At 34.5% G+C, this 26,906-nt stretch overlaps 1 protein-coding gene across 6 annotated transcripts in view; it reads right to left on the bottom strand.

The window, feature by feature from the left end:
- LOC120473265 (pleckstrin homology domain-containing family G member 3) overlaps positions 1-26,906 on the bottom strand; it is a 55,126-nt gene that overhangs the window by 8,241 nt on the left and 19,979 nt on the right. For 4 of the 6 annotated variants that reach the window (XM_039662998.2, XM_039663001.2, XM_089120600.1 and 1 more), the window contains 12 exons: positions 16,696-17,051; positions 11,560-11,660; positions 9,676-9,745; positions 9,551-9,597; positions 8,137-8,287; positions 6,208-6,339; positions 3,908-4,090; positions 3,184-3,276; positions 3,027-3,113; positions 2,349-2,382; positions 2,142-2,243; positions 895-927 (listed from right to left, as the gene is read on the bottom strand). In XM_039662998.2, coding sequence (XP_039518932.2) covers positions 895-927; positions 2,142-2,243; positions 2,349-2,382; positions 3,027-3,113; positions 3,184-3,276; positions 3,908-4,090; positions 6,208-6,339; positions 8,137-8,287; positions 9,551-9,597; positions 9,676-9,745; positions 11,560-11,660; positions 16,696-17,051 — 1,389 coding nt within the window. The remainder of the gene's footprint in view (positions 1-894; positions 928-2,141; positions 2,244-2,348; positions 2,383-3,026; positions 3,114-3,183; positions 3,277-3,907; positions 4,091-6,207; positions 6,340-8,136; positions 8,288-9,550; positions 9,598-9,675; positions 9,746-11,559; positions 11,661-16,695; positions 17,052-26,906) is intronic. The other 2 variants (XM_039662999.2, XM_089120598.1) reach the window with 1 other exon arrangement.

The following is a 26,906-nucleotide window of genomic DNA, read 5'->3' as shown; positions in this document are numbered from 1 at the left end:
ACACCCTCGCCTCATTTAGTATGCGTGGTTCTATGAATATGCAAATGAGCTCGCTCACTCACTCAGAGATCGCCACAAGTTGAGCCAAATGTTAATTTTAATGTCAAACCATTGACATATTTTGTACACATACACGTAGGTCCAAATGGCTTTCTAAATGCCTTTTTCTTTATTTAAAAGCATTACTAATTGTTATTGATAACACTTCGTGCTAATTTCAACATCACTATTTTACATATTACACTATTTTGATTATTAAAATCAAACATTAGTTAATGCAAGTCGTTGGGCTTTATTGTGTTATCCCTGACTACTTTTGTATTTGATTTTAATGTATGAAACAGTTTCTTACTGTTTTTCATATTTTTATATTTAAGTGGTCAAATAAAAATCAATCAATCAATCAATCAATCACTGAGAACTAACATGAACTATGTAATGTATTGGCAGTTCATGTCAGATAACAAATGTCTCCTAATTGTAAAGTGTTGCAATATTATCAGCATCACAATTTGAGTGAAAACTTGTATTGAAATTAATTTGAGCGTGAATAACAATTGACGATCATGCTCTCCAGGAGGATTTGAGCATCTTTAAGTTCAAAATCTGAATGTCACATCCACTGATTTTTATGCAAATTTTGGGGTATTCCTTAAGAATAAATCTCATGGCCGTTGATTTCACATTTTGGCAAATTGGTGATAAATTAATGAACTCTAATTCAAATGTTTTCACACAATCTGCTTAAGCCTCAATGTAGGTTATGTTTAAGAGTGGAATTTCATGCTTACGTTATGTTTTTTGCGATTCACATTATTTATTCGAAACAAGCCCTAGTTTTATGGTCTCAAAAGTTTAGGCATCACAACAAAAACACACACAAAACCCAGTTACCTTTAGTGCTTCGTACAGTCCGTTTTCCCGGCTCTGTCAAAGATAAACATGAAAAAATAAGTCATCGTGAAATCAACACTGACCTTTCTATTTTATTTTATTTTATTTTTTAATGGAATACTGTGTTTATTATACTGTGGGGCAACCTGTCACTCACATGAGATCAGCCAATGGCAGACCACAGCCATCTAATCAATTCCCAACAGACAAATTTAAAGGAGTAATTCACTTTTGCTGATAATTTACTCGCCCCCATGTCATCCAAGATTGTCCATGTCTTTCTTTCCTCAGTCAAAAAGAAATTAAGGTTTTTGATGAAAACATTCCAGGATTTTTCTCCATAAAATGGACTTCAATGGGGACCAAACGGCTCAAGGTCCAAAAGACAGTTTCAGTGCAAACTGTTCAAATGTCTTTAAACGACACCAGACGATGAATAAGGGTCTTATCATGTGAAACGATCGGTTATTTCAAAACTTATTCCAAAAATGTAACTTTTCTAAGGACAAATGCTAGCCTTGCTCTATTCTGTGAGGCGCGTTTGTAACGTCTCGTAATACGTAATTACGTTCAAAAGGTCACGGGCGACGTAGCCGGAAGTACAGAGTCAGTGTTTACAAGTTGAACGCATAGGTTGAACGTGCAAACTAACTCAAACGCCGTTTACAAAAAAAGGAATTAAAAGGTAAAACAACGATGTCGGACGATTTTGACTCTGTACTTCCGGCTGCGTCGCCCGTGACCTTTTGAATGTAATTACGTATTACGTGACGTTACAAACGCGCCTCACAGAATAGAGCAAGGCTAGCATTTGTCCTTAGAAAAGTTACATTTTTGGAATAAGTTTTGAAATGACTGGATAAGACCCTTATTCATCATCTGGTGTCGTTTAAAGACATTTGAAGCTGCATCTGAAACTGTTATTAACTCTCTTTTAGACCTTGAACCGTTTGGTCCCCATTGAAGTCCATTATATGGAGAAAAATCCTGGAATGTTTTAATCAAAAACCTTAATTTCTTTTCGACTGAAGAAAGAAAGACATGGACATCTTGGATGACATGGGGGTGAGTAAATTACTAGCAAAAGTTTTCAAAAGTGAACTAATCCTTTAAGCCCCGCCCACATTTATTCTTGTTCCTAAAGCGTTTCACTCGAACACAAGTCACAAAAGAGAAGAAAACATGATCGCCGACTTTAAACGATTATATAGTGGAAATTTTAGTTCTGCATTTGAACTTTCACTCACCAGAACGTCTCCGTTCTTTCAGCGAAACTCCAGAGAGATCGTCAGCCTGGAAGGACGTGGCTTTCTTCAGTCTGTCTGGGCTGTAGCGGTACTTTACTGGACCTGAGAAGAAGACAGAACGGGTAAAAACAAAACCGATTGAGAACAATACTAACGTTAGTCGCTCCAAAAGAGTTTCTGTGCATTAAACGTTGGAAATCAGCTCACCTGTTGAGTCCATGTCCAGGATGGCGTCTTTGGCCTGAAAGTAAGCGCAAAGCAAAGCCAGAGATTAATCCAATATAGCCGATTCGGTTAAAGGGGGTGGTGGAGGATGATTTCACTTTTCTCATTTCAGTGAGTGTGTAATGTTAATTTTTGAGCACAAACAACATCTGCAAAGTTACGACGCTCAAAGTTCAGAGTAAAGGGAGATTCTTTTACGGCTGGTAGAGACTACAATGGGCTAGTGACATCACAAACCCAAACATTTACATAAACCCCGCCCCCTGAACAAGATTTATAGATTATCATGACAGAATATTAAGATGGTTAACTTCACAACTTTACTTCACTTCATTCTTACATGTTGTCACTTATTCTCGAGTCTCTCCATCTTTGTCCGACTCCGGTTTGAACACAAGTTTTGAAATTTCTAAATTGAAAAACACAAGCTCTTGAAGCTCCGCCCACTGTGTCGGGAGCAGCAGCTCATTTGCATTTAAAGGGACACACACAAAAACGGCCCCTCGAACATGCTATAAACTAAAAGATCTGTGGGGTTGATCGAGCTTAAGCTTTACACACACACACACACACACAAACACTCAGACTTATTTTTCATCTTGTGAAAAGAGCATTATGGGACCCCTTTAAACCTTCATGGATCTGTTCCATGTGACGTACTTTTTGTGGGATAACGGCGTGATGGTTCTCCAGAATGAGTCTCTTAATGTGATGAGCCCAGAGTTTCTTCTCCTCCACGGTTCTGGCCTGTGAAAACGACCACATGATTAGACCGAACACAACAAAGCGCTTGCGTAGTGTGTGTGCTCATACACACCTGGACTGTGTGCGGCTGCTTCGGGTGCTTGTAATGCATCACGCTGAACCGAAGCGAATCTTTGGCACTTTCTATCAGCATTAGTGTGGAACACTGAACACAAGCAACACACGGTTAACAGCTTCTTACCAGTTACAACAACCTGTAGATCAGCTAACGAGAGGCTGAGTAATTCATTAGACAAATCGACATCATGCATAAAACAGCAGAAGCAATATGATGCATTTGCATAATAAGAAGCATTACTAAAATGCATTACTTCATTAAATAGGTCAAATCTGTTGTACATTAATACAGAATTCAATCTGCTACTTTCTAAAAGCTCTGTTTAAAGCTCAACCCATCTGATGTTATTTTAAAAAGAAACTAGTTCAAATGAGGAAACAAAATGTGGGAATGAAAGGAGATGATGGTGTAAATCAGATTGGAGAGGGTTTGGGAGATGTTGAAAAGCTCATAATTGATTAAATCATAAAATTAACAAAATCAATAAATACACTTATGCTTACTAAAAATGAATAAAACAATTCAAATGTAAAAACAAGAAATCAATCATTTTAAAATAAATCACTAAAAATTAATAAAATAATACACTAAAATCAATTAATTATAAATGAAACAATCAAAATAAAACACTTACTAAAATGATCAAAATAAAGAAAAAAATTATAAATCATCAAAATAAGACAGTACTAAAAAAAAGATCTAAATAATCCTGATGTACCGAGATATGAGTCTTGAAGTCGTAATGTTCTCCTCGTTTCCTGGTGATGAGCAGCATCTTATCAAACAGGAAGAGGGTTCTCTCGTTCTTGGCCCGGTGGACGGGGAACGTTCCTTCCAGAACCAGCTCTCCGTAAGTGGTCAGATCAGGACCCTTCCAGTTGAGGAGCAGAGACTGGATCTCCTGCACGCAGAACAGAGTAGAGTTCAACAGAGCAGAGGCAGAGTAGAATAAAATAGAACAGAATAGAGTTGAATACAGTAGAGTAGAATAAAGTAGAGTATAATAGAGTAGAGTTTAACAGAATAGAGCAGAGTAGAATAAAATAGAGTAGAGTGGAGTAGAACAGAATAGAGAAGAAATGAATAGAGTAGAACAGAACCGAGTAGAATAAAATAGAACAGAATAGAGTTGAATAAAGTAGAGTAGAATAAAGTAGAACAGAGAATAACAGAACTGAGTAGAATAAAATAGAACAGAATAGAGTTGAATACAGTAGAGCAGAATAAAGTAGAGTATAATAGAGTAGAGTTTAACAGAATAGAGAAGAAACAAATAAATTAGAACAGAAAAGAGTAGAAGAGTATAACAGAGCAGAGGAGAGAAGAGATGAATAGAGTAGAACAGAATAGAGTAGAAACGAATAAAGTAGAGCAGAATAGAGCAGAAGTGTAGAGTTGAACAGAATAGAGTAGAGACGAATAAAGTAAAACAGAATACAGTAGAACTGAACAGAGAAGAATAAAGTAGAACAGAACGGAGTAGAATAAAATAGAACAGAGCAGAGTTGAATAAAGTAGAGTAGAATAAAGTAGAACAGAGCAGAGGAGAGAAGAGATGAATAGAGTAGAACAGAATAGAGTAAAAACGATTAGAGTAGAAACTAATAAAGTAGAGCAGAATAGAGTAGAAGAGTAGAGTTGAACAGAATAGAGTAGAGAGGAATAAAGTAAAACAGAATACAGTAGAACAGAACAGAGAAGAATAAAGTAGAACAGAGTAGAATAAAATAGAACAGAATAGAGTAGAATAGAGTATGATAGTGTAATAGAGTTGAACAGAGTAGAGTGGAAACAAATAAAGTAGAATAGAGTAGAATAAAGTAGAGTAGAATAGAGAATAATAGTGTAATAGAGTTGAACAGAGTAGAGTAGGGTATAATAGAGCAGAGAATAATAATAAAGTAGAGTAGCATAGTATAGTTTAAAGTACAGCAGGACAAAATAGAATAAAGTAGAATAGAATAGAAAAATAGAGCAGAGTAGAATAGAATAATGTAGGGTCGAGTAGAAATAAAGTAGAGTATAATAGAGTATAATAAAATAGAGTAAAGTACAGTTAGAATATAATAAAGTAGAGTAGAAAAGAAAAAATAGAGCAGAGTATAACAGAATAGAACAGAATTAAAATATAATATAATAGAGTAGAATAGAACACAGTAGAGTTAAGTAGAATAATTTACTGCTACACAATTGGGTGAAGCTGAATATTTTCCCATGACTTTCATGCAACATCACCATGAAGTCGTAACAGAGTCAGTGTGTGTGGAGTAACCTGAGGTTGAGTATTTAAGTTCTACACACACACTTGTTGATGAAAGCTTCAATAGTGTCAGTGGTTGGCTCGTTGTGTGCAGTAATCAGTGATCTTTAACCACCCGTACGGGATCATAACAACAACATGTGCTGACCCAGATCCATTAATGAACACATCCTCCAGATCATGAGTCATGACTTCCATTTTAGAGTTAATGAAAGAGTATGATAATCTGTTCACATGAGACTCATCAACATTGAAAATCAAATATAGTCATATTCCATCCCTTAATGCGACATCAGGGTATATAATAATCAAGATCACGTCATTTAAATACCACAATGAGAGGCAACAATATTACTCTCTTACTGCATTAATACTGCGACTAGTCATGTCCTGCATTAAAAACCCTTCGACAAAAACAATGGACAGGTCGCTGTTATTTTACTATCACTTTTATATTTTGAATTATTTTTTTTACTTTTTGTTTTCATTTTAATGTAGAAGTTTTTGATATTTTATTGTGTATTTTTGCCTATTCAAATTATCAAAATAAAATAGTTATTTTAAAAAATAAAGATGACATGTTTTATTTGTTTACCTGAAAATAATCTACAATAGTTTTTATAAATTTTTATTTCAGTTTGAGTTATTTTAGAATTTTTGCATTAGCAACTAGCTGAATTATTATTATTTTTTTTTTACTTTTTATCTTATCAGTAAATGTAACTAATTTTTTTTTTTTTTAGTGAAATGGCCCAGACCTGAAGTCTCACTGCATGCTCGTGTTTCCTCTTCATGTCGTTGATGTACCAGGCGACCCCGGTCATGGTGTCTATGGCCTCGATCACCACATCATACCCGTCCTCCTCACACTCAAAGTGTTTGGCAATCTCCTTTAGAAGAGCAGAAACACAGTCAGAAAGAAGAGAGCTACTGTCAAACATCTGAGATCTCAGGACGACTGCTATAAACCCTGAAGATGAGGGGACAAACAACCAAGATATTGGACTGAAGACATTAGAACATGCAAATGAAATTCACTCATTTGCATAATTAATCAGTGTAAATCTGTGCGTCCCAAACTCGGGTTTGAGATTTTATGAAAAGTTAGTACTTAATGAAAATGCAAAATTCAGATACATAACTAATTTTAAAATAAAAACAATAGAAATAAATGGAAATATTAAATTTCTTTATCTGCATGTCACGTGACCATTACCGACATCAGAGAACGGTGAACATGCAAATGTGTTTTTAAATGAATTAAATATTAACTTAAAATCTTTGATGCAAATCTCAAAGTTTTCTTATGGTTGAACTAACAGTGTTATCTTTCATTTAGTAATTTTTATATTTTCTGTTTTCATTTAAATTTTATTTTATTTTTAGCCAATTTACTGTGTTTTTTTTTTTTTCATTTCTATCTGTTTATGTTCATTTATTTCAGTTTTTCTTTAGATATATTGTAATTAAGTTAAACTACATGAAAATGAGAAATATTGCCTTGGAAACTAACAGATAAAAAAATTAAGTTATTTTATTTTAGCTAATGTTTAGTTTAAGAAACAAACCTAGTTCATGATTTTAGTTTTAGTGAACTATAATAACCCTGGAAAACAGGACCATGCAGGCATGGAAATCATATTAACTAATATAATCACGAACAGAAAGCCGGAAATTCATTGTTTAATCGAATTCGGATGTATAAAATAAAGCCCCACACAACATCATTTCCCACTGAATATTCTCACTACATTATAATGCATTAGAAATACCAGTTTATGCTTTTCGGCAGGAGAAAGTGATGTCAGCAACACAGGCTGATTGGTCCGTTACCAATTAGCAAGCAAAGACATCATCACCGCATGGCCCAAGCTGATTGGCCAAGGCTTGCTCAACATTTAACCCTCTGGTCTGACAAAAATGCCCGAATTTTTATTTTATTTTTGTCAATGAAATGGATGCACTATATTTTAGTTTGATCATGTTTTTTATTTATTTTTTCATTTATACTTAATTATATTTACGCTGTATTTATAATCCATTTATTCACTATTTGAGCAACTTAAACTGTCGTAAATCTTTTTTTACATTTTTTTTTTTAAATCTTGAATGCATTAGAGCAACAGAATTAAGTTTGATGGCCTTTGGGATTAAAATATCCCCACATCATCACACACCATGCATTCACCACACCTAGAGATTGGCATGGTTTTACTTCAGTTAGCCTAATAGCTGGTTTGATTTGCATTGAAAGATGATCTTATGGAAAGTACCCCATGCCAATCTCTAGGTGTGGTGGAAGGTGTGATGATGATGTGGGGATATTTTAATCCCAAAGGCCAAGGGAACTTTATCAGGATGCATATTATCCTGGATCCATGAAATTACTGGCTTTTAAAAATAAAAATCTGCCTGACTCTATGGGAATTTAACATAGGAACATATGCACCCTGTATTTTAAGGAAAAACATTTATTTATTTATGATACATTATTCATTCACAAAAAAAAATTGGTGTCCTTAAAGGTTGGAGTTTTCCTCATTTTTCTAATTAAGGCATTAAGATCAACATCCAAAAGATGATTTTTTATTCCTCTTTTTAGGCAACTTTAGCATGGGGGTCAACACTTATTCACACCACTGTATATATGCATGTCAGCAGTGTGTCTGTGCATGGATTATCCGTACCTGAAGCAGGAGGTGATATTTCAGGATCCTCTGAACCGGTTTGAGCAGGTAAGAACCCAAAGGAAGAGAGCGCTTGAGCGACGCCTGTCGATCCCTGAAGAACTTGGCCAGAGTTTTATTCCTCAGACAGTCCGTCAACACCGCCACTGAACTACAGACGGAGAACGGACACTTTAGAGACTGATGTGCATCAACATTCATGTTGAAACTTAGCCTCTGATGCATGAATTACTATGTTGCTTGATTGCTAGAGGTCTGTCATTGAATCTGTTAATAGATTAACATACAATAACATAAAAAAATGCATTGTGGGTATGTGTCAAAGGTCATCACCCTGGTGGTTTGCATGTAACATCACACTTTGATGGAAAAAAAAAGACTTTTAATGACAATTTTGCATAATTATTAATCAGTGTAAAAGTTCACGAGTTAATAAAAAGCTAATTATTAAATTAGGGATGCATGATATATCGGACAACATATCGGTATGTGCATTTTTAATTAAAAAAAACATTACAGCCGATAAATAATGCACATAAATAAATCACAGCTGATGTTTTGAATTGCATGAAATATGATTAAAATTACTTCAAAAAAGGAAAATACAGTTCAGTGCAACACGTCGGTCATATCGGCTACTTAAAATAATAATGAGAACATCATAACTGTGTGTTTTGGACATGGGTTTCAATGGTGAGACTTGTGTTTCTGCAATCAGGCTCTCGAAAATTATATAAAAATTAGGATCTGACTGGATTGATCGGCTTTCAGATAAAACAAATTATCAGTATCGGCCAAAATTTTCATTTTCAAATTAACTGATAAAATTAATAACAATAAATAAGCAATAAAAGTTAAACAATGCCTAAATCGATCTACCTTTGACATCAGAAAACTTTGAATATGCAAATATGTTCATTTAATGAATTGTTAACTTAAAATCATAGGGTGATCTAACAAATATTTTAGTTAAAAAAGCTGACAAAAAAACAAACCAAAAATGTTTCCTTTTATAGTCTTTCATAATTTTTTTTTACCATTTTTAGAGTCACTGAGATAATATTACAGTTTTGCTAGTATAGTTATGTGTCAAAAGTCATCACCCCCTGGTGGTTTGCATGCAACAACACACAGCGGATGTCATGCATTGCATTGTCAAGGGTTAAACACAACAAGTGCATGAGATATCACATCCAAACAGTCATAGGAGTCTGAAACTAGTGTGGCGACATCCTAAAGCAAACAACCCAACCCAAACGAGACACGATCCCAGCAGGCTCACGTCACTCACGCTGTCAGTCTGATGCGCTTTATGAAGGACGTTATTGACTCAGAGGAACAATCTGTCACATGCATCAGCGCCGACACACACCAGAGGCACAAACACACTGATTTAACACCGCGCTTTACTCACTTAGGGTAGTTTGTACAGTACTGCGTGTAGATCTGGAAATAGCTGCTCTGCAAAAATCAAATGCGAGAGGTTTAATCAGTGTTGGAAAGGAACATGAATATTGAGCTGTATTTTGTATTCAGTACCTTGTCCACAAAGCAGCGGGCGATGGCCACGGGATCGCTGGCACACATGTCTAACGACTGCAATAACTCGCTGGAAAAGAAAACATAACATTTAGCATTTTATTACAGTGACTTATTGACCATTAGAACCGAACAATCATGAAAACAAGAGTTTCTTGATGATAGTGATAAATAAAGGTTTCACAAATGACAATGTTTGACTGTGGACAATACAGGTGAAACTCGAAAAATGAGAATATCGTGCAAAACTTCAAATTAAAAGGTGAAACTAATATATTATATAGACTCATTACATGCAAAGTGAGATATTTCAAGCCTTTATTTGTTATAATGTTGATGATTATGGCTCACAGCTTATGAAAAGCCCAAATTAAAAATTAGAATATTGTGAAAAGCTGTAAACCATGATCATGAAAATTATAACAAATAAACGCTTACAACATCTCACTTTGCATGTAATGGGTCTCTATGTAATATATTAGTTTCACCTTTAAGTTGTAAATGTTGAGGCTTAACTTAACTTGTGATGAAAACAATATTTAATGGGATATAACTTATCGAGCAAGATGTAAATTAAACATGCATTTGGTTATGAGTGATGATACCCAACACATCTGAAGGTTCACACAAAGAGGAAGTCTGGAAATGCAAATCTCACACACGTAACACACTTGCCCAGATAAACGGTTCGCTTCAGTTTTTGGTCTCGCTGTCAGATTTGATCTTCTGATGCATGCTGGGATGAGTGTGTATCGCACATCTTTGATGCATGTAAAGTAATTTACACAACAGAAGCTGTTTAAATTAGGCGTTTTAAAGTTCATTTGTATCAATAATTTTAAAAAAGATGAGCAAGAAATATGATTGCTGATGGTTTAAAATAGAATATTATTAAATATAAAAACTATTTAAACCGAGTTAACGAACAAAATAACTAAATAAAGGGAGGAAATATTCTAACATTAGGTATTTGATTTTTTGTGCTTTTTTTGGTATTTAAATACAAATGAAACAAAAAAAAAAACTTTTGGTCTATGCTTATACACATTTTATATATTTTATATATACACACACACACAAAATTGTATTAAAATAAATACAACAATAATTATAATAACAGTTATATTAAAAATATATATTACAAATATATTTTAATAGTATTTAGTCAGTATACAGATTTTGTTTTAAATACAAATAAAACAGTTTTTATGCCGATAAAAAAATATTATAATTAAAAAAGAATAATAAATACAATTATTAATAAATAAAACATTTAAATAATTGAAATAATAATTGAATAAATAAAATGATTAAAATAATAAAACAAATAATTGTAATAAAATAAGCACAATAATAATTATATTAAACATTTTTATCGATCTATTTACTCAAAAAAGTTCTGAAAAAAAAATAGACCTTTTGGTCAATGCTGTTATAAATTAAATATTATAAAATAAATTATTAAATATGCATGATATATTAAATATAATTAAAAATAATTAAATAATTATATAAATAATTATATTAGGATAATTTCTTTTTCCCAATATACATTTACATGAATTTACATGAGTACACATGTGATGCTCAAACACACACATCAGTCCTGAATCAATCCATTGATTGTGTCTGAACATGCGTTTGCAACTCTAAATGACATTACATTACATGCGTTATGAAAGTTTTCATCTCTGCCAAAATAATAGTAATAATATACATTTCTTATAGATTTAGAATATAATATAATTTATAGATTTTTTAATAGACATATACTATACATCTGAATGATTTTTAGGACCCAATGCTGACTTGACACTGCTGTACTTTGATATAGGTGTGTGCGATTCAAATGTTATTGCACAAGTCCTCATGGTTGAATCTTACCTGTTGAACTCGTAAATGTGTTCAATGTTCCCGAACAGCGAACACACTTGTTCTGGTTTGATGGGGAGGTTCCTGGTGTCTATGATGTGCACAAGATAATCCTGCAAATTAAAAAAATAGAGCATAAATATTATTTCAGACTCATCCAATGACAAACGATTCTCCACGACTGGTCTGGTCCTGTGACGCTTCCAGCAGCTCAGCAGAGGGCGCTAAAGGACTGAAGGAAACCGGCATTTCTAAACACTTTCACTTGCAAATGAACTGGTCTTGTAAAGCACACAAATGATCAGTCATACAGAAATAATCAAAACATTTCATCATAATAAGGATATCTATTCTGTTTCTTGGTTTTGCATACAAATGCTGTTATTTTGATGTATCATTGACTACAATGCAAATATAATAGTATCAGAGTATTAATTCAGTATCATACTAACCGAGACGTCGCTGTACCATGGTAATGCCACAGTGCTTCTTTATGAGGTTAAATGACTGATATCCAAAAACTAAAGTTGTGCTCAACACTAGTGACAACCAAACACAGACATTCATTTAATGAAATTATTATTTTTTTGAGAACAGCATTTGTCATAATGAAAAAGGGCCCCTATTATGCTATTTTAAAGACTCCTAATTTAGTTTTAGAGAATTAAAATGTTTAATTTTATCCTAATATCCCCTGCAGTGTCAGCTCTTTCCTCGTCTCTCTAAGCTCCGCCTCTCTGAGAGCTGCTCTGCTCTGATTGGTCCGAAGGCTCAAATCTCAGCTCTTGACACACAGTGATCTGAACAGTAACGATGGCGAGGGTTTTACCGTATCAATCTCATCAGCAGAAAACAGCGACATGAACAACACGAACCAAACTCTCCCAGTCTCAGATACACTAGTGTTTGAGGGCGGAGCTAAGAGACGCTTTTCAGCCAATCGGGTGGCATTACAAACCTACGCAGGTTCAGCAACTTTGCAGAGCTTTTACATTCACAAACAGCTCCATTACACTCCACATGAAAGGTAATATCCGGGAAAAAACACTTTTATTATTTTATAATAATTTCTAATCTAAGCATATTTTTGAAAGCTTTCTGTAAAACCGAGAAATACATGTAAACCATTTACTGAGCTGCTCCAAGAAGGCCAAATCATAGAAGGCATGACCACACACACACAAATGCTCATATTAGGAAATGGCTGGACTGCCAAGTTTGGCTGTGATTCAGAGAGCCGAAGCTCAGGGAGGAGTTCAACATCCTTCACCCAAAGAGCAAACATAATGAGCAGATCTTCTGCATGAGAGCCTCCATTATACAACAGCATCACATGGACACTTCAACAGATAACACGACACACACCACTGGACATTTCAAAGACAACCAATGCAAAGTAAGTCGAGTCAGGGTGTGGATTAGGAAAACAGTGTTTGCAATGACCAGCAATCTGTCCAGTTTGACCCAAACAGAGGGTGTGCATCACCATATATGGGCATGTTCCTGTCGTTTACACTGACCAATGCCAAACCCATTCATTTATTTTAGAAAGCACTTCACAGCTACACACTCAACAATCCACAATGACTAACTTAACAAGAAAGAGACCAAGTCCATGTGATTATTTAAGGAGCTAAACTAAGAGCTGAGAAACACATTCAGGAACATAAACGTCCTCCGATTTCAAATTCCCAGACGATCCTGGTAACAAATGACTTGCTATATCCGACGTAGCTGTAAAACTCACTATTATGAGCCATATTTAAGACCTTATAGACCTCATCATGGAGGAGTAAAAGGCTCTTTTTCTACAGGAAGACCTTTTCAAAACCTTTACGTTCAATGCAATGCAATAACACTGTAATTTAATTACTTTTCCCTTGAAAATGTAAAGTAAGGGATTATTCTTCATTTATCTGTAATTTAATTAGTTACTTCTGATGTAATTGAGCGATTCGTATGCATTTTATGAGGTGTCTAAATATTACGACCGCACTCGTACAAATTCGTATGAATTATTGTAAAATATGTATGAAAAAAGTGTGAAATGTCATGAGATCAGACATAAAACAATAGTGGGTTTAACATCAAAATGTATTGTCTGTTGTTAGAAAGTATGTTTTTATAATGTAACCTTCTCCACCTTGGTCAGTTTAAGGATAATTCATGCAATTTTATAGTATTTATTTGAAACAATTAAAACAGATTCATGTCTATCCTTGTATTATTCAGCTGGTTGAGATTGATTTGGGATTTTGAAAGTAATTAAATACTTTTTAGAGAGAGTAATTAGTACAGTAATCTAATTACACTGTTGAAGAGGTAATTAATAACAAGTAATTAATTACTTTTTTAGAGTAACTTTACCCAACACTGGTACCGATGCTGTAAAATTAAGTTCCAGGACTTTTTAAGCACTACTGTTTTGGGTTTCAAGGACTACAATCAAAGATTGCACTTATTAAACAATATCTTTATTATCTTGCAAATTCTAAAAAAATGTAAATGGATAAAGAAAAAATAAACTAATAAAACAAAAAGGTACAAATAAAGTGCACATGCAATTGCCGTTGAAAGTATATTATGAGTCAAGTCATCCTCATTTATACAGCGCTTTTAACAATGTAGATTGTCTCGAAGCAGTTTTACAGAGATAAACATGTAATCAAAGGTAACAGAGATTGGTTTGGTTGTATAGCGGTTCTTGAATAATGTTATTTTCCAGCTTAAGTTAGTCACTTCGGTCGAAATGATCATTTGTTATTAAATTAGGGTCGGCTAAGACGACACCGTTCTCTCTAAACAGACTTTGAACATCTAAACCTGTGATAAAACACTATTCTATAGTTATGCGTGTATTAGAGCCCGACCAATAAAGGATTTTGAAGACCGATACCGATAAATCCGATATATCGGCCGATATTTTTTTTTATTAGATATTGTCGGATTTCACACACGTGTAAAAGAAAAGCTAACTGTTCTGCACAAGATACGTTTGATACTTTTTCTCTGTCTAAATGTTCACTCCTCGCAAGTATAACTTGACAGTAACTAGAGATATGCTAGTTATAAATACAGTAATCATGACTTTATTTAGGCAGAAAAAGTTCATTGTGGTTTCCAAGCTCATTAATGTTAACGTTAGCGGTCTTCCACTGACGATAGTGGCGTTAGCCTGCTTTGTGGTTAGCTAGTCTATGATGAGTCATAATTTAGCAATAGATAACATCATACTGCAAATTGTAAAACATACATTTTCAATATAAGAGGCCAAGGAGAGATGATTAAAGCGTGTTTCGTCCGTTTTTATTTTATTTTTTAAATATTCATTTATCGGCCATTATGACTGCCGATACCGATATTTTGGAAAATGCCGATATATCGGTCTGGCTCGAATCAATAGTGTGATTGTGTCAGCGTAAAACGTTTTAAATCCATGACTGACGAGGTTTCATTGCTTTAGAACAGAAGTGTGTGTAACGTGTAGCTTTACTGAATCACACTGCTTGAAAATAACACAATTAGCAACATAAAAACCTAAAATAAACCACACAACAGCGCCAACTTTAGATGCGAAACATAAACCAAGAAGAACAGAAAGAAAAGGAATAAACGGAGATGATGCCAACAGCATCATATATCATTATTATTATCATCATTATTTTATTTTTTAAATATTAATTTATCGGCCATTATGACTGCCGATACCGATATTATGGAAAATGCCTAATATCGGCCGATATATCGGTCTGGCTCTGAGTTCGCAAACCACTGCCTAAAAAAATCGACTTATTTTGCCTAAACATTTTGATACACAATTTTATTTTATTTGATCACTTCGGGGTTGGTACGTGAACCGAATTTCCACAACGCTTTTATGACAAAGATATCGCTTCCCTTATTCAAACGGAGCATGAATACACGACTGACCTGAAGATTGAAAGCCGAATAGCCGGATTTAGCCATGTGGCTATAATCCGGCATGTTTACGTCTGTTTTGTTGTCTCAATTCAGAAGTTTATTAATGTGCATTGTCCCTATCAAATAAATAAATAATAATAAAAAAAAAGATTCATATATTTACGAGCATTATTACGCTCATAGCCGTGAGAAATGGCTCTTTATTGCACAGATTTTGCATTTTTATACATCTGATTTCACAAATCTTGCCTTTCAACAAGCACTTTTCAGAAATATAGCCGTTTTCCAGGAAGTTCAAGCACGTTAAACGAACCCTGTGGATGGAAAGTCTGTGCATTAGGAGTTTTGAAGGTGCACACACACATTCCTGCATGAGGAGTGACACCTGTAAAAACCTAAAACCCCAAGAATTCCCGTGTTCAGCAACGAGACATCCTGAAGCATTGTGGGAAACGACGGCTGGGATCCAACTAGAAAAACACGATCAGTGCCATGAAGTCCCAAACCTTGACGGCTCACTTCTCACATCATCATCCCAGTTTATTCACTATCGTTCAGAAAATGGTGATATTTGACTGGTTTTGTCCGTCCTTCTGTTGGACTCTCACACATGAATTATGTTGAATATCTGTTCAATTGAACTACACAATTAGAGAATACCAGTTTAGCTCAACCAGTGACCAAGCAATGCTTCATGTTGTTCAGTGTGTGTGTAAAAAGAGCATTAGCGATTACAGAAAACACACATGATCAGCTCAAAGTCATGTTTGCTCCCAAATAATGCTGTTAGTCACTGTGGAGAATTATCGGGTGTTTACTTTATTTTGCTGTCCTCACTTAGGGATAAGAATAAAATAATAAATTCATTCAAAATGTATAATAAATTCCTATAGTGTCCTGCACACACTAGTAAAACAATATATCTGGTGTCTGAATCATGTTAGTCCTGCTGTTTAATGTTTGTTTGTTGTGGTTTGCAACAGTAATCTGGAGCTAATGTGTGAACGGCCTCTTAAAGCCTGAACAGAGTTGCTTGTACAAACAGCATATGTGTGTTTAACGGTAAAGTCATTCAGGCAATTTTAAAATGAGAGCCCACACACACACACACCAAAATCAGGAAATCACCTGAACAAACACACACTTCCCTGTACTGGAGACACACCCACGTAACCACACGGCCAGTCACAGATGTCTGCTTCTCATTGGACAGCGCTTCTCTCTCACCTCTACAATACTGCGAAGATCGCTGACGTACATCCGCTCCGTCTCAATGATCTCCATCACGACGCGATCCACGTAGGAGAGCTGAGGGTTCGGCGCCATGCTGACGGTGGCAATCGGAGACGGAGGATCTGAACACGCCCACTCGACCCCGGGCCCCGGCGGCCCCGCGGGGGGACTGAGCTCCAGCTCGATGCCGGACGGCGGACCGGCGCTGCCCTCGACGGACGACCCGGACGACACCGCGCTGACGGGCCGCCCGTCCTCTGAGGGGTCAGTGCTGGACAGCGAGCAGCGGTCGGGGGATCGCGGGTCGAGGACGCCCACAGACGAGCCGGCGGACGAACGGACACATTCTGCTGGACACACACAGGACAGGAGTCAACACGCGGACAGCATCGCCATTCAACAGATACAAAAGTACATTATTTATGTGAAATAAAGACATTTGAGATTATATAAATATATATCGCCATGATTAAATTGGTCATTTATAATTCAACAGAAGAAAATATATAAGCAGAAAAAAATATTTTTGTGGAAATGCATTTTTTTTTGCAGGATTCTTGGAGGAAAAGAAAGTACAGCAAGTATATATATATATAGAGTTCAATCACAGAGATATGGACATTTTAATTCGGCTTCATGATTAAATTTTCATTTTATAATTCAACAGAAAAAAATAACTAAAGCAGAAAAAATATATATTTTTATGGAATGCACTTTTTTTTCAGGATTCTTGGAGGAAAAGAAAGTACAGCAAGTGTGTATATATATATATACACTGTATCTCAAGTGTATATATATATATATATATATAGTTCAATCACAGAGATATGGGCATCTTAATTCGGGTTCATGATTAAATTGTTCATTTTATAATTCAACAGAAGAAAATATATTAAGCAGAAAAATATATATTTTTATGGAAATGCACTTTTTTTTCAGGATTCTTGGAGGGAAAAAAAGTACAGCAAGTATATATATATATTAGTTCAATCGCAGAGATATGGACATCTTAATTCGGCTTCATGATTAGTTCATTTTATAATTCAACAGAAAAAAATTAATTAAGCAGAAAAGATTTTTTTTTTTTAAGATTTTAGGATGAAAAAAAAGTTTTTACTATAGATATGGAGATAAATTGGTCAATTGTGCACATTTTCAGAGGTCGAAAACCAAATGTGGGACACTGTATACATACAGATGATGCTTTTTCTTTTAAAGAGAAACGTCTGAACATCAAATGTTGAAAGTACATTTTGAAATGTTGAAATCTTTTTCATATCAGTGCCATTAATATGTCCCCCCCCCCCCCCCCAAAGTTTGCAAGCCTGTAACTCAAAGTATTCAAGATACAAGAACCAGAATCTAAAAGGATATTAAGATATATTTAATACTTTTAGAGTTACAGGCATGCAAACTTGAGGTTAAAAACACAAGAAGTGCCTTTCCCCCATTTTTGAACGGTCACCGTTGGCATATAATGAAACAAAGATTGATAAAGTCAACAGATTTCATTAATAGACCAGCCAATCTCTGTGTAGAAATAAAATAATGACGCTGCCATCTTTATAAAGTCATTTTTACCCCCCTGTAAATTGGCTCCAAATCTTTCTTCTTCATTCATGCATTTCTTTCACCATAAAAATAAAAAGATCAAAATTGCAGAGTTTAGTGGGTGGAGTTGTTTGGACAGAGACGGGAATAGAGAATAATAGCCTGGGAAACTAGTCATCGTTACACACACGGTCACTGATAATGCAAACATATGAGTGTTTCCATGCCAAACTCCACTGAAGGACTATACGTCACTACGAGCTCTTCTTCCTCTGGGCTTGTAGACGCACGATAACATGATAACACATCTCAAATGTGAACCTGTCCACGACGCAAGCCTCCACATGAGCAACCCCATCAGCTCCAATCACTCTCTCTCACTCGCTTCATGATTCATGCGTGACATCACACAGCAGCAACACCCATCAGACGGACACACACACACACACACACACACGTTCATATCTGCAATTGTGTTATACATGTTATGTTTCGCTGTTTTGAAATCTGCTGGTGTTCTGGTTTAGTAAGAGTGTGTTTTAAAAACCTTGTGTATGGATTTAAATAGCTATATTTTGTACAGCACTTTGCTCAACCGAGGTTGTTTTAAATGTGCTTTATAAATACAATAAAGTTGAAACTTGAATATTACTTCATCAGAACTAGTTATGACGCATCACATTCCCTGGAACAGAATATTTCAGGAAATAAAACAATGGAGCGTCTCATCTTCTGTGTCCTGGAGGCTACATTATGAAATTTATGACTAAAGGAACATGGATATAAATTTACTGTTGCGTGACAGCCAATCATAACTATTCCCATTGCTCACTGCGCTCTGCATGCACAGACAACACTCGAACATCTGTGTGAACGAGATCACACGACCCTCATAATGACGGTTCATATTTCACATTTTAAATGCTCAATCTGACGATACACATGAGAATTACTGAAATGTTCAAGTTAATTAGTACGCATTATGAGCTAATGATAAAATGATTAAAGAAAATCTGCATTTCTCCGCTTTCGTAAATTGCTGTTTAGATTAATATAAAGTGAGGATTAAACGCAGCGTTTGAGCGCTAGGCCGGTCACCATCTGCATTTTGTGTTGATTCATTAACTGCAATTTATGATTTAATTCTGTTTTGTTCGCATCAGTTACAATGAGATACTAATAGCTTATTGTTTTCTTTACTATATCGTATATACAATAATATTAATACAAAAATATAATAAAATAGGTCCATGTGATTTACTTTAATGCTGTGAAAAATTTAAATTTATAATATAATTGAACACACAAACCTTCATTTAGTAAAATAAGAAATACATTTTTTTAATTAAAATCCAAAAAGATATATATATATATATATATATATATATATATATATTAGACCTATTTTATCAAATTTTTGTATTATTATATATATATATATATATATATTATATTTTTACAATAATAATAATATTATTATTATTATTTAATATATTATATATTATTATTAATATATTTTATATATATATGAAGAGTTCAGATGCAAAAGCCTCTAAATGCCATTTGAAATTTTCTTCTAAAATGACCATTTTTATCAAGCTTGTATATTTAAGTTCAGTAATTTCACTTAAATGACAATTCATAGGTAATCTTCATTGCCATTTAAGTGAAATTACTGAACTTAAATATACAAGTTTGATAAAAATGATCATTTTAGAAGAAAATTTCAAATGGCACTTAGAGGCTTTTGCATCTGAACTCTTCATATATAAATAATAATAATATATAATATATAAAATAATAATAATAATAATAATAATATTATTATTTAATATATTATATATTATTAATATTTATATATATATATATATATATATATATATATATATATATATTTAAAATTATATATATATATATATATATATATATATATATATATGTATTTTATGTATAGTACATATGTACTTATGTACTTTCCAACAGTGTTTTGTGTTTTTTGTGTTTTTTATATTCTTCGCCAAAATGGCACTGAAATGTAAACTGCACAATAACTGCGATTAGATCAAATACCACGATGAAGATGATTAATCAATAACCGCATCACTCCAAACACACACACACACTCCTTCAGGCGCTTACAGGAACACACACCCAACACACACATTCTTTCACATGCATCAGTTTGAAACTCGCCGTCCTTCATGTGGAAATGAGTGACGTACAAATGACAAACGCTCACCCGGACTGACTAACATCTGCTCCGACAGGCCGAATCCTGACTCAATAATGACTCAGATATATCTCTATAGTGAGGCGATGCAGCACAGGATTATTATTGGTTATTAAACTTTGACTTCTGCTCTGTGAAAATACTTCCTTTTAAAACAGAAACAACCTCTACCGAGAGAACCGAGGATTTCAACTCAAGCCCTTATCAGTTAACAACTCTATGCACACTAACAACACACACACACACACATCTGACTGTGAGAGTTTAAACAATGATTAACTCTCGTCAAGGTGAGTGTAGTATTTGGACTGTTGAAAACACATTCACAAGCTCAAAACAGCTCGAGATAATGATGCTAAGAGCACACACACACACACACACACACTCGTCTGGATTCTCGAAGCGAATTGCTGGAATTCCTGGGATGCTGGAGGAGCGAGAGCTTTGATTTTCATTGCTTGAATTCCTGAATCTTTGAAACAACAGAGACTGAGAGACGCTGAACTCCTGCATCAGTTTCCTCTTCACCGGTTCACCTCGCCATCCATCAGACGAAGAAGAAGACCAGCTCAGACGCACGACAACTCAATTAACTGATCGCATGCCACCAAAGACAGATTTTCGTCATGCATCTTTTTATATCCCTTTAACTGAGACACATCTATACCATCATTAGAAAGAAACTGTTGTTAGAGTCCCTTACAGTGAAAGACTAAAGCCCAATTTAAACTTCTGCGTCGAACTCACGCCGTAGGGTGTGTGTAGCGCGCGTACCCTGACGTGCACCTCTCCAAAAATGTAACAACGCGTCAATTCTATGCAAGCGCTGTGATTGGTCTAGTGCCGCTCCCCGGGAATAAATAAATAAAATAAATAAAAATAAAATAGAAAATAAAATAAAAAACATAACAGTCTGATTAAGCTTTCTATATATAATAGAATAAATAATAAATTAATATAACATCATATATAATATAACATCATATAATTGAATCCACAAATCTTCATTTCGTAAAATATATATTTTTTAAAATAAATCAAAATAAAAAATTAAGTCTGATTAAACAAACCTTCTATATATAATATAATATATAATAAATTAATATAATATCTAACATAATTGAATCCAAAAATATTCATTTTGTAAAATAAGGAATAAAATCTAAATAAATAAAAAATAAAATTGAAATAAAAAAATTGAAAAAATAAATAAACTTAAATCTTCTATATATTATATAAAAAATATATAATATAAAAAAATAATAAAACCTTCTATCAGAGGAAGAAAATGAGCTCAAATACAGAACGACACTGAATTGTGATCACTAGCATGCCACGAACGACAGATTTCGGTTTTATTATGCATCTTTTTTGTTGTATATACTACGTTTTTAAATATCCCTTTAACTCAGACATATCTACAATCAGAAAGAAATACATACTTTTATTCAGCATTGACGCATTAAATCAATCAAAGGTAACAGTCGTTTATAATGTTACAAAAGACCCCATTTCAAACAAATGCTGTTCTTAGACCTTTATATTCATCAAAGAATCCTGAAAAAACAAGTTTCAACTTTGATAATATCATCAGATCATCATACACTCTAAAAAATGCTGGGTTGTTTTAACCCAATTTTGGGTCAAATATGGACAAACCCGAAATGTTGGGTTAAAAATGTAATGTAAAAATTTAACCCAACGTCTGGGTTAGTCCATATTTGACCCAAAGTTGGGTTAAAACAACCCAGCATTTTTTAGAGTGTATCAGGCTGATTTCTGAAGGGTCATGCGACACTAAAGACTGGATTTGATCACAGGAATAAATTACACTTTACTATATATATTCACATAGAGAACAGATGATTTACATTGTAAAAAATATGTCACTGTTTTTTAGATAAAATAAATGCAGCTTAACTAGTAGCGATATTACCCAAAACATGATAATTTTCTCAATCTCAGACAGACTTCACACATTATAAACCGTCCAGCTTCGGCCGAATCCACAGCACACGAGAGCAATGTGGATTAATGATTCGCAACATCATTTCCTTCCAGTAGATGTAATCAGACAGACATCAGGCGGACCGTAAACGCACCAGATGCAAATATTTTTCCAGCAGCGTCACACACAGTCAAAGCAGACATCACACCACTGACCCCAGATCTGATGTCCAACAGTTTCACCGATGCAAATCTCCCACCAGTTACACGACGTACAGCTCTAACCTAAGATGAACTTGAAGCCGTTTCTCCCAGACACTGGTGTATAATGAATGCATGCATATGTAAACGTGTGCAAAAGTGTGTGTAAAATGAGAAAAGCAGCTAACGTAGGGTTGTGGTCCTGATATTAGTAATGGTGTTGCACATCTCAGGGAACGGGAACGAGATGTGATGGGATGTGATTAATGCCTGTCCCTCCTATAATCACACCACACCTCTTCATCATCCTCATCACGCTTGGTGATGTTTAGTGGATTCGTGGAGGCAGTTCTCGTCAATGTTGCAAAATGCACATTTCTTTACAATTATTGACTCATGCATCTAAAATGTTTAACTCTGATTTTATACTTTTTGAACCTCCTGACACACCAGAAACTATTCTCTGTCGAGTCAAGTGTGTTTTCCACTGGCGTTTGAAACGTTCAGTGATTTTCTCGTTGACATTTACGAGAGACGTTCGGCGAGGCGGCGCGACAGCTCTAAGGCTCGTGTCAGGCGAGGCCATTTTAATGGTTAAAGTAGATTTTTGTAATCAAAAAGCACATCTAATTAATTGAAATTTAAAAGAAAAGAAAAATTAACAGAAGTTTAGACAAAAATTACATTCAAAGTAAATTACAAATGTTGTATTTTTCTGCTCAAATTCATTTAAAAAAATTCAAATTCTGTTTTTTTAAAAGTTTTTTTTTTTTTCAAGTTTTCTGGAGAACATTTTAATGGTTTAATTACATTTTGATAATCAAAATGCATGTATAATTAATTTAATTAATTATAATAAATTTACTCTTTTATTTTTATTATAATTATTTCTGTTATTATGCATTTGATTTATCTTTTAATCATATGAATTTAAGCAAACTTTCAAGTGCTGCACAACAGAGCAGCTTTACTGCTAAAATTAAAACAAAATACATTTGTGATTTGCTATTCCATAAATAAAATGTTAACAATTTATTAGTAGTAGTAGTTTAGCTATTATTATATTACTACATCCTCATTTCTGTCATTTCTTCAAGTTAAACCAAACTTTTATTTTGACGGGTTGCCGTGGAGACCTTTGAAAATCTGTTTTTATTATATGATTAAATGGTAAACGGAGATGCTTTTTAATTTATTCATCAAATTTGAAAGATTCCGTTTTTTATGACTGGATTAATGTTTTTTTTATAGTGGAAATCATAAAGCCCTGCATCTGCAATGAGATCGTCTTTGCTACTGGAAAGCTGATGCATAGACAAATTAACCAAAATGCAAACTCTTCCAGATGCACAAAATGAATTAGATCACAATTCATAAGAATTTCACTGCATCACACCGCAGGATTCAGTGTGCCGGGAGTGTTTATGAAATAGGGAGAGGAGAATAATTACACACAACAGTCAGTGCGAATCACACCATCATTACACCGAGACTGAAATATCTGCTGACGGCCCTGAACATCAGACTCGCAGAGACGCAGACGCACTAATGAGGAAACACACTTAAATAACAACACTTTAAAGGACTCTGACGTTGTTGTTTTTGAAAACATAATCAGATAAACTAATAATCAGAGAGCTGTGGCTCAGAGGTGAACTCTTCCACTGGCCAACACATGTTGAGAGACACAGCTGAACACACGTCTGTCTTTAAACAAACAGTTAACATGTCACCTCCACCATCACCATCATCATCATCATCACCATCCTGCCCGCAGTCTCGCCACACCTGTGCATTTCTCCTGCCCAACCGTATCATTACCGGCCGATAACACACAGCTCGTGAAAGAAACTATTCTGGGAACTATTTTTGATGACAGGACGGAGACTCAAGCATTTTGTTTAATGATTAACAACTTTAAAAACACTGTTGAAACTTGATTTTTCACATTCAATCTCAGTCAGTTGACAGTTCACCCAGACACAGTCCCTGTCACGCCACTTCTGGAGCCTGAAGGGAAGGACACTTTCCAGTTTGTGTTCTCCTTACACACTTCCTATGGGTTTCATTAAAAGCACACCATCAGATTCATATTCATATTTTTGTAAAAAAAAAAAAAAAAAAAAAAGTAACATAATTAGTTACTTTTTTTTAAGGTAGTAACGCAATTGTAAAAGCATTACATTTCAAAGTAGCCTGAAGTGCTGAGGAGTCGTGGCTCAAATTCCCCGCGGCCTGAAGTCAGTGTTTCTCTATAGAAACAGTCGGAGGCAATAAAGCCGATTAACGCTGAATACTCACACAAACTCCTCTAAGTGCCATTCAAAGGCCCAATTCTTCTGCGAACACCGGCCATCTGTGCGCTGTGTGTGTGTGTGTGCTGCTGAGAGCCCATTGTGGAGGACAGCACAGAGAACACCCTGCGCATGTCACTGGGATATCAGCGCTTGATAAAACACACCGGCATATTCACAAGATCTTTACTTCACCTAAACTAAACTAAAAACTAAACTAAACTAATAACTAAACTAAATTAAACTAAACACTAAACTAAACTAAACTAAAAACAAAAGTAAACTAAACAAAGAACTAAACTAAACTAAACACTAAACTAAAAACTAGCTAAACTAAACTAAAAACTTAACTAAAAACTAAACTAAACTTAACTAAAAACTAAACTAAACTAAACTAAATACTAAACTAAACTAAAAACTAAACTAAACTAAACTAAAAACTAAACTAAACTAAACTAAACTAAACTAAACTAAACTAAACACTAAACTAAACTAAACTAAATACTAAACTAAACTAAACACTAAACTAAACTAAACACTAAACTAAACTAAACTAAACTAAACACTAAACTAAACTAATAACTAAACTAAACACTAAACTAAACACTAAACTAAAAACAAAACTCAACTAAACAAAGAACTAAACTAAACTAAACACTAAACTAAAAACTAAACTAAACACTAAACTAAAAACTAGCTAAACTAAACTAAAAACTTAACTAAAAACTAAACTAAAAACTAAACTAAATTAAATTAAACTAAACTAAACTAAACTAAACTAAACTAATAACTAAACTAAATTAAACTAAACACTAAACTAAACTAAAAACTAAACACTAAACTAAACTAAACTAAACTAAAAACTAAACTAAACTAAAAACTAAACTTAAAACTAAACTAAACTACTGATTTACCACTGGAAATGTCTGAAGGTTCACGTGAGGGTCGAGGTTTGTGTTTGTCTATTGTAATTAAAATGAGCTTAATTTAAGAACAATTGAAGTCAATGGGAAGTCAGTGTGTGTGTTTAAGTGTGTGTGAGGGTGTGTCAGTGTCTCTGCGTGTGTGTATGAGTGAGTGAGGTATGTGAGTGAGGTGTGTGAGTGTGTGTGTGCATGTGAGTGAGGTGTGTGAGTGAGTGAGTTGTGTGTGTGTGTAGTGGGACGCGTGTAGACATTTCCCATTACTCCAGAAGCCTAATCCCGCTTCTCCTGAGGCGACACACAGATTTCTCCACTTATCCGAGAACAGCGAGTAACGAGTCTCCATGGCGACCGCGAACGCCTCATTACACTAATGCTCACACCGCGGAGAGCCCCTTTCCCCGACACACACGATCAATTACTCCAACGGCGGGATTCCCACAGACGACACGAAACCCCGAGAACAGAAAGTTGAGGATGAATCATTCTGGACAAGCTTTGAGATAAACGACAGCATCGTGAAGAGCAATAAAGAGCGCTTGAGGACGACATAATGACTTTTTTATACAGGGGGCAAAAATTTACAACTAAATAAAAACACAGTAAATTCCCTGAGCTTGCCATCAGGGTGGCTACATTCACGCATACAAGACGCTTCTCTTTTTTTGTCTTCGGGTGAATTGCAACGATCACACCAGTGTTAAAAAAAAAGTAAATTAATTACTAGTTACTAATTACCTCTTCAACAGTGTAATTAGATTACTGTACTAATTACTCTCTCTAAAAAGTATTTAATTACTAATTATCAATCTCAACCAGCTGAATAATACAAGGATAGACATGAATCTGTTTTAATTCTTTCAAATAAATACTATAAAATTGCATGAATTATCCTTAAACAGACCAAGGTGGAGAAGATTACATTATAAAAACATACTTTTTAGCATCAGACAATACATTTTGATGTTAAACCCACTATTGTTTTATGTCTGATCTCATGACATTTCACACTTTTTTCATACATATTTTACAATAATTCATACGAATTTGTATTTATGA

The sequence above is a fragment of the Pimephales promelas genome, chromosome 15, assembly GCF_988280905.1.
Source record: "Pimephales promelas chromosome 15, fPimPro1.hap1.1, whole genome shotgun sequence".
Lineage (NCBI taxonomy): Eukaryota > Metazoa > Chordata > Actinopteri > Cypriniformes > Leuciscidae > Pimephales > Pimephales promelas.
Note: the sequence above shows the minus strand (reverse complement) of the source record. Positions and strands in the feature narration are given on the sequence as shown.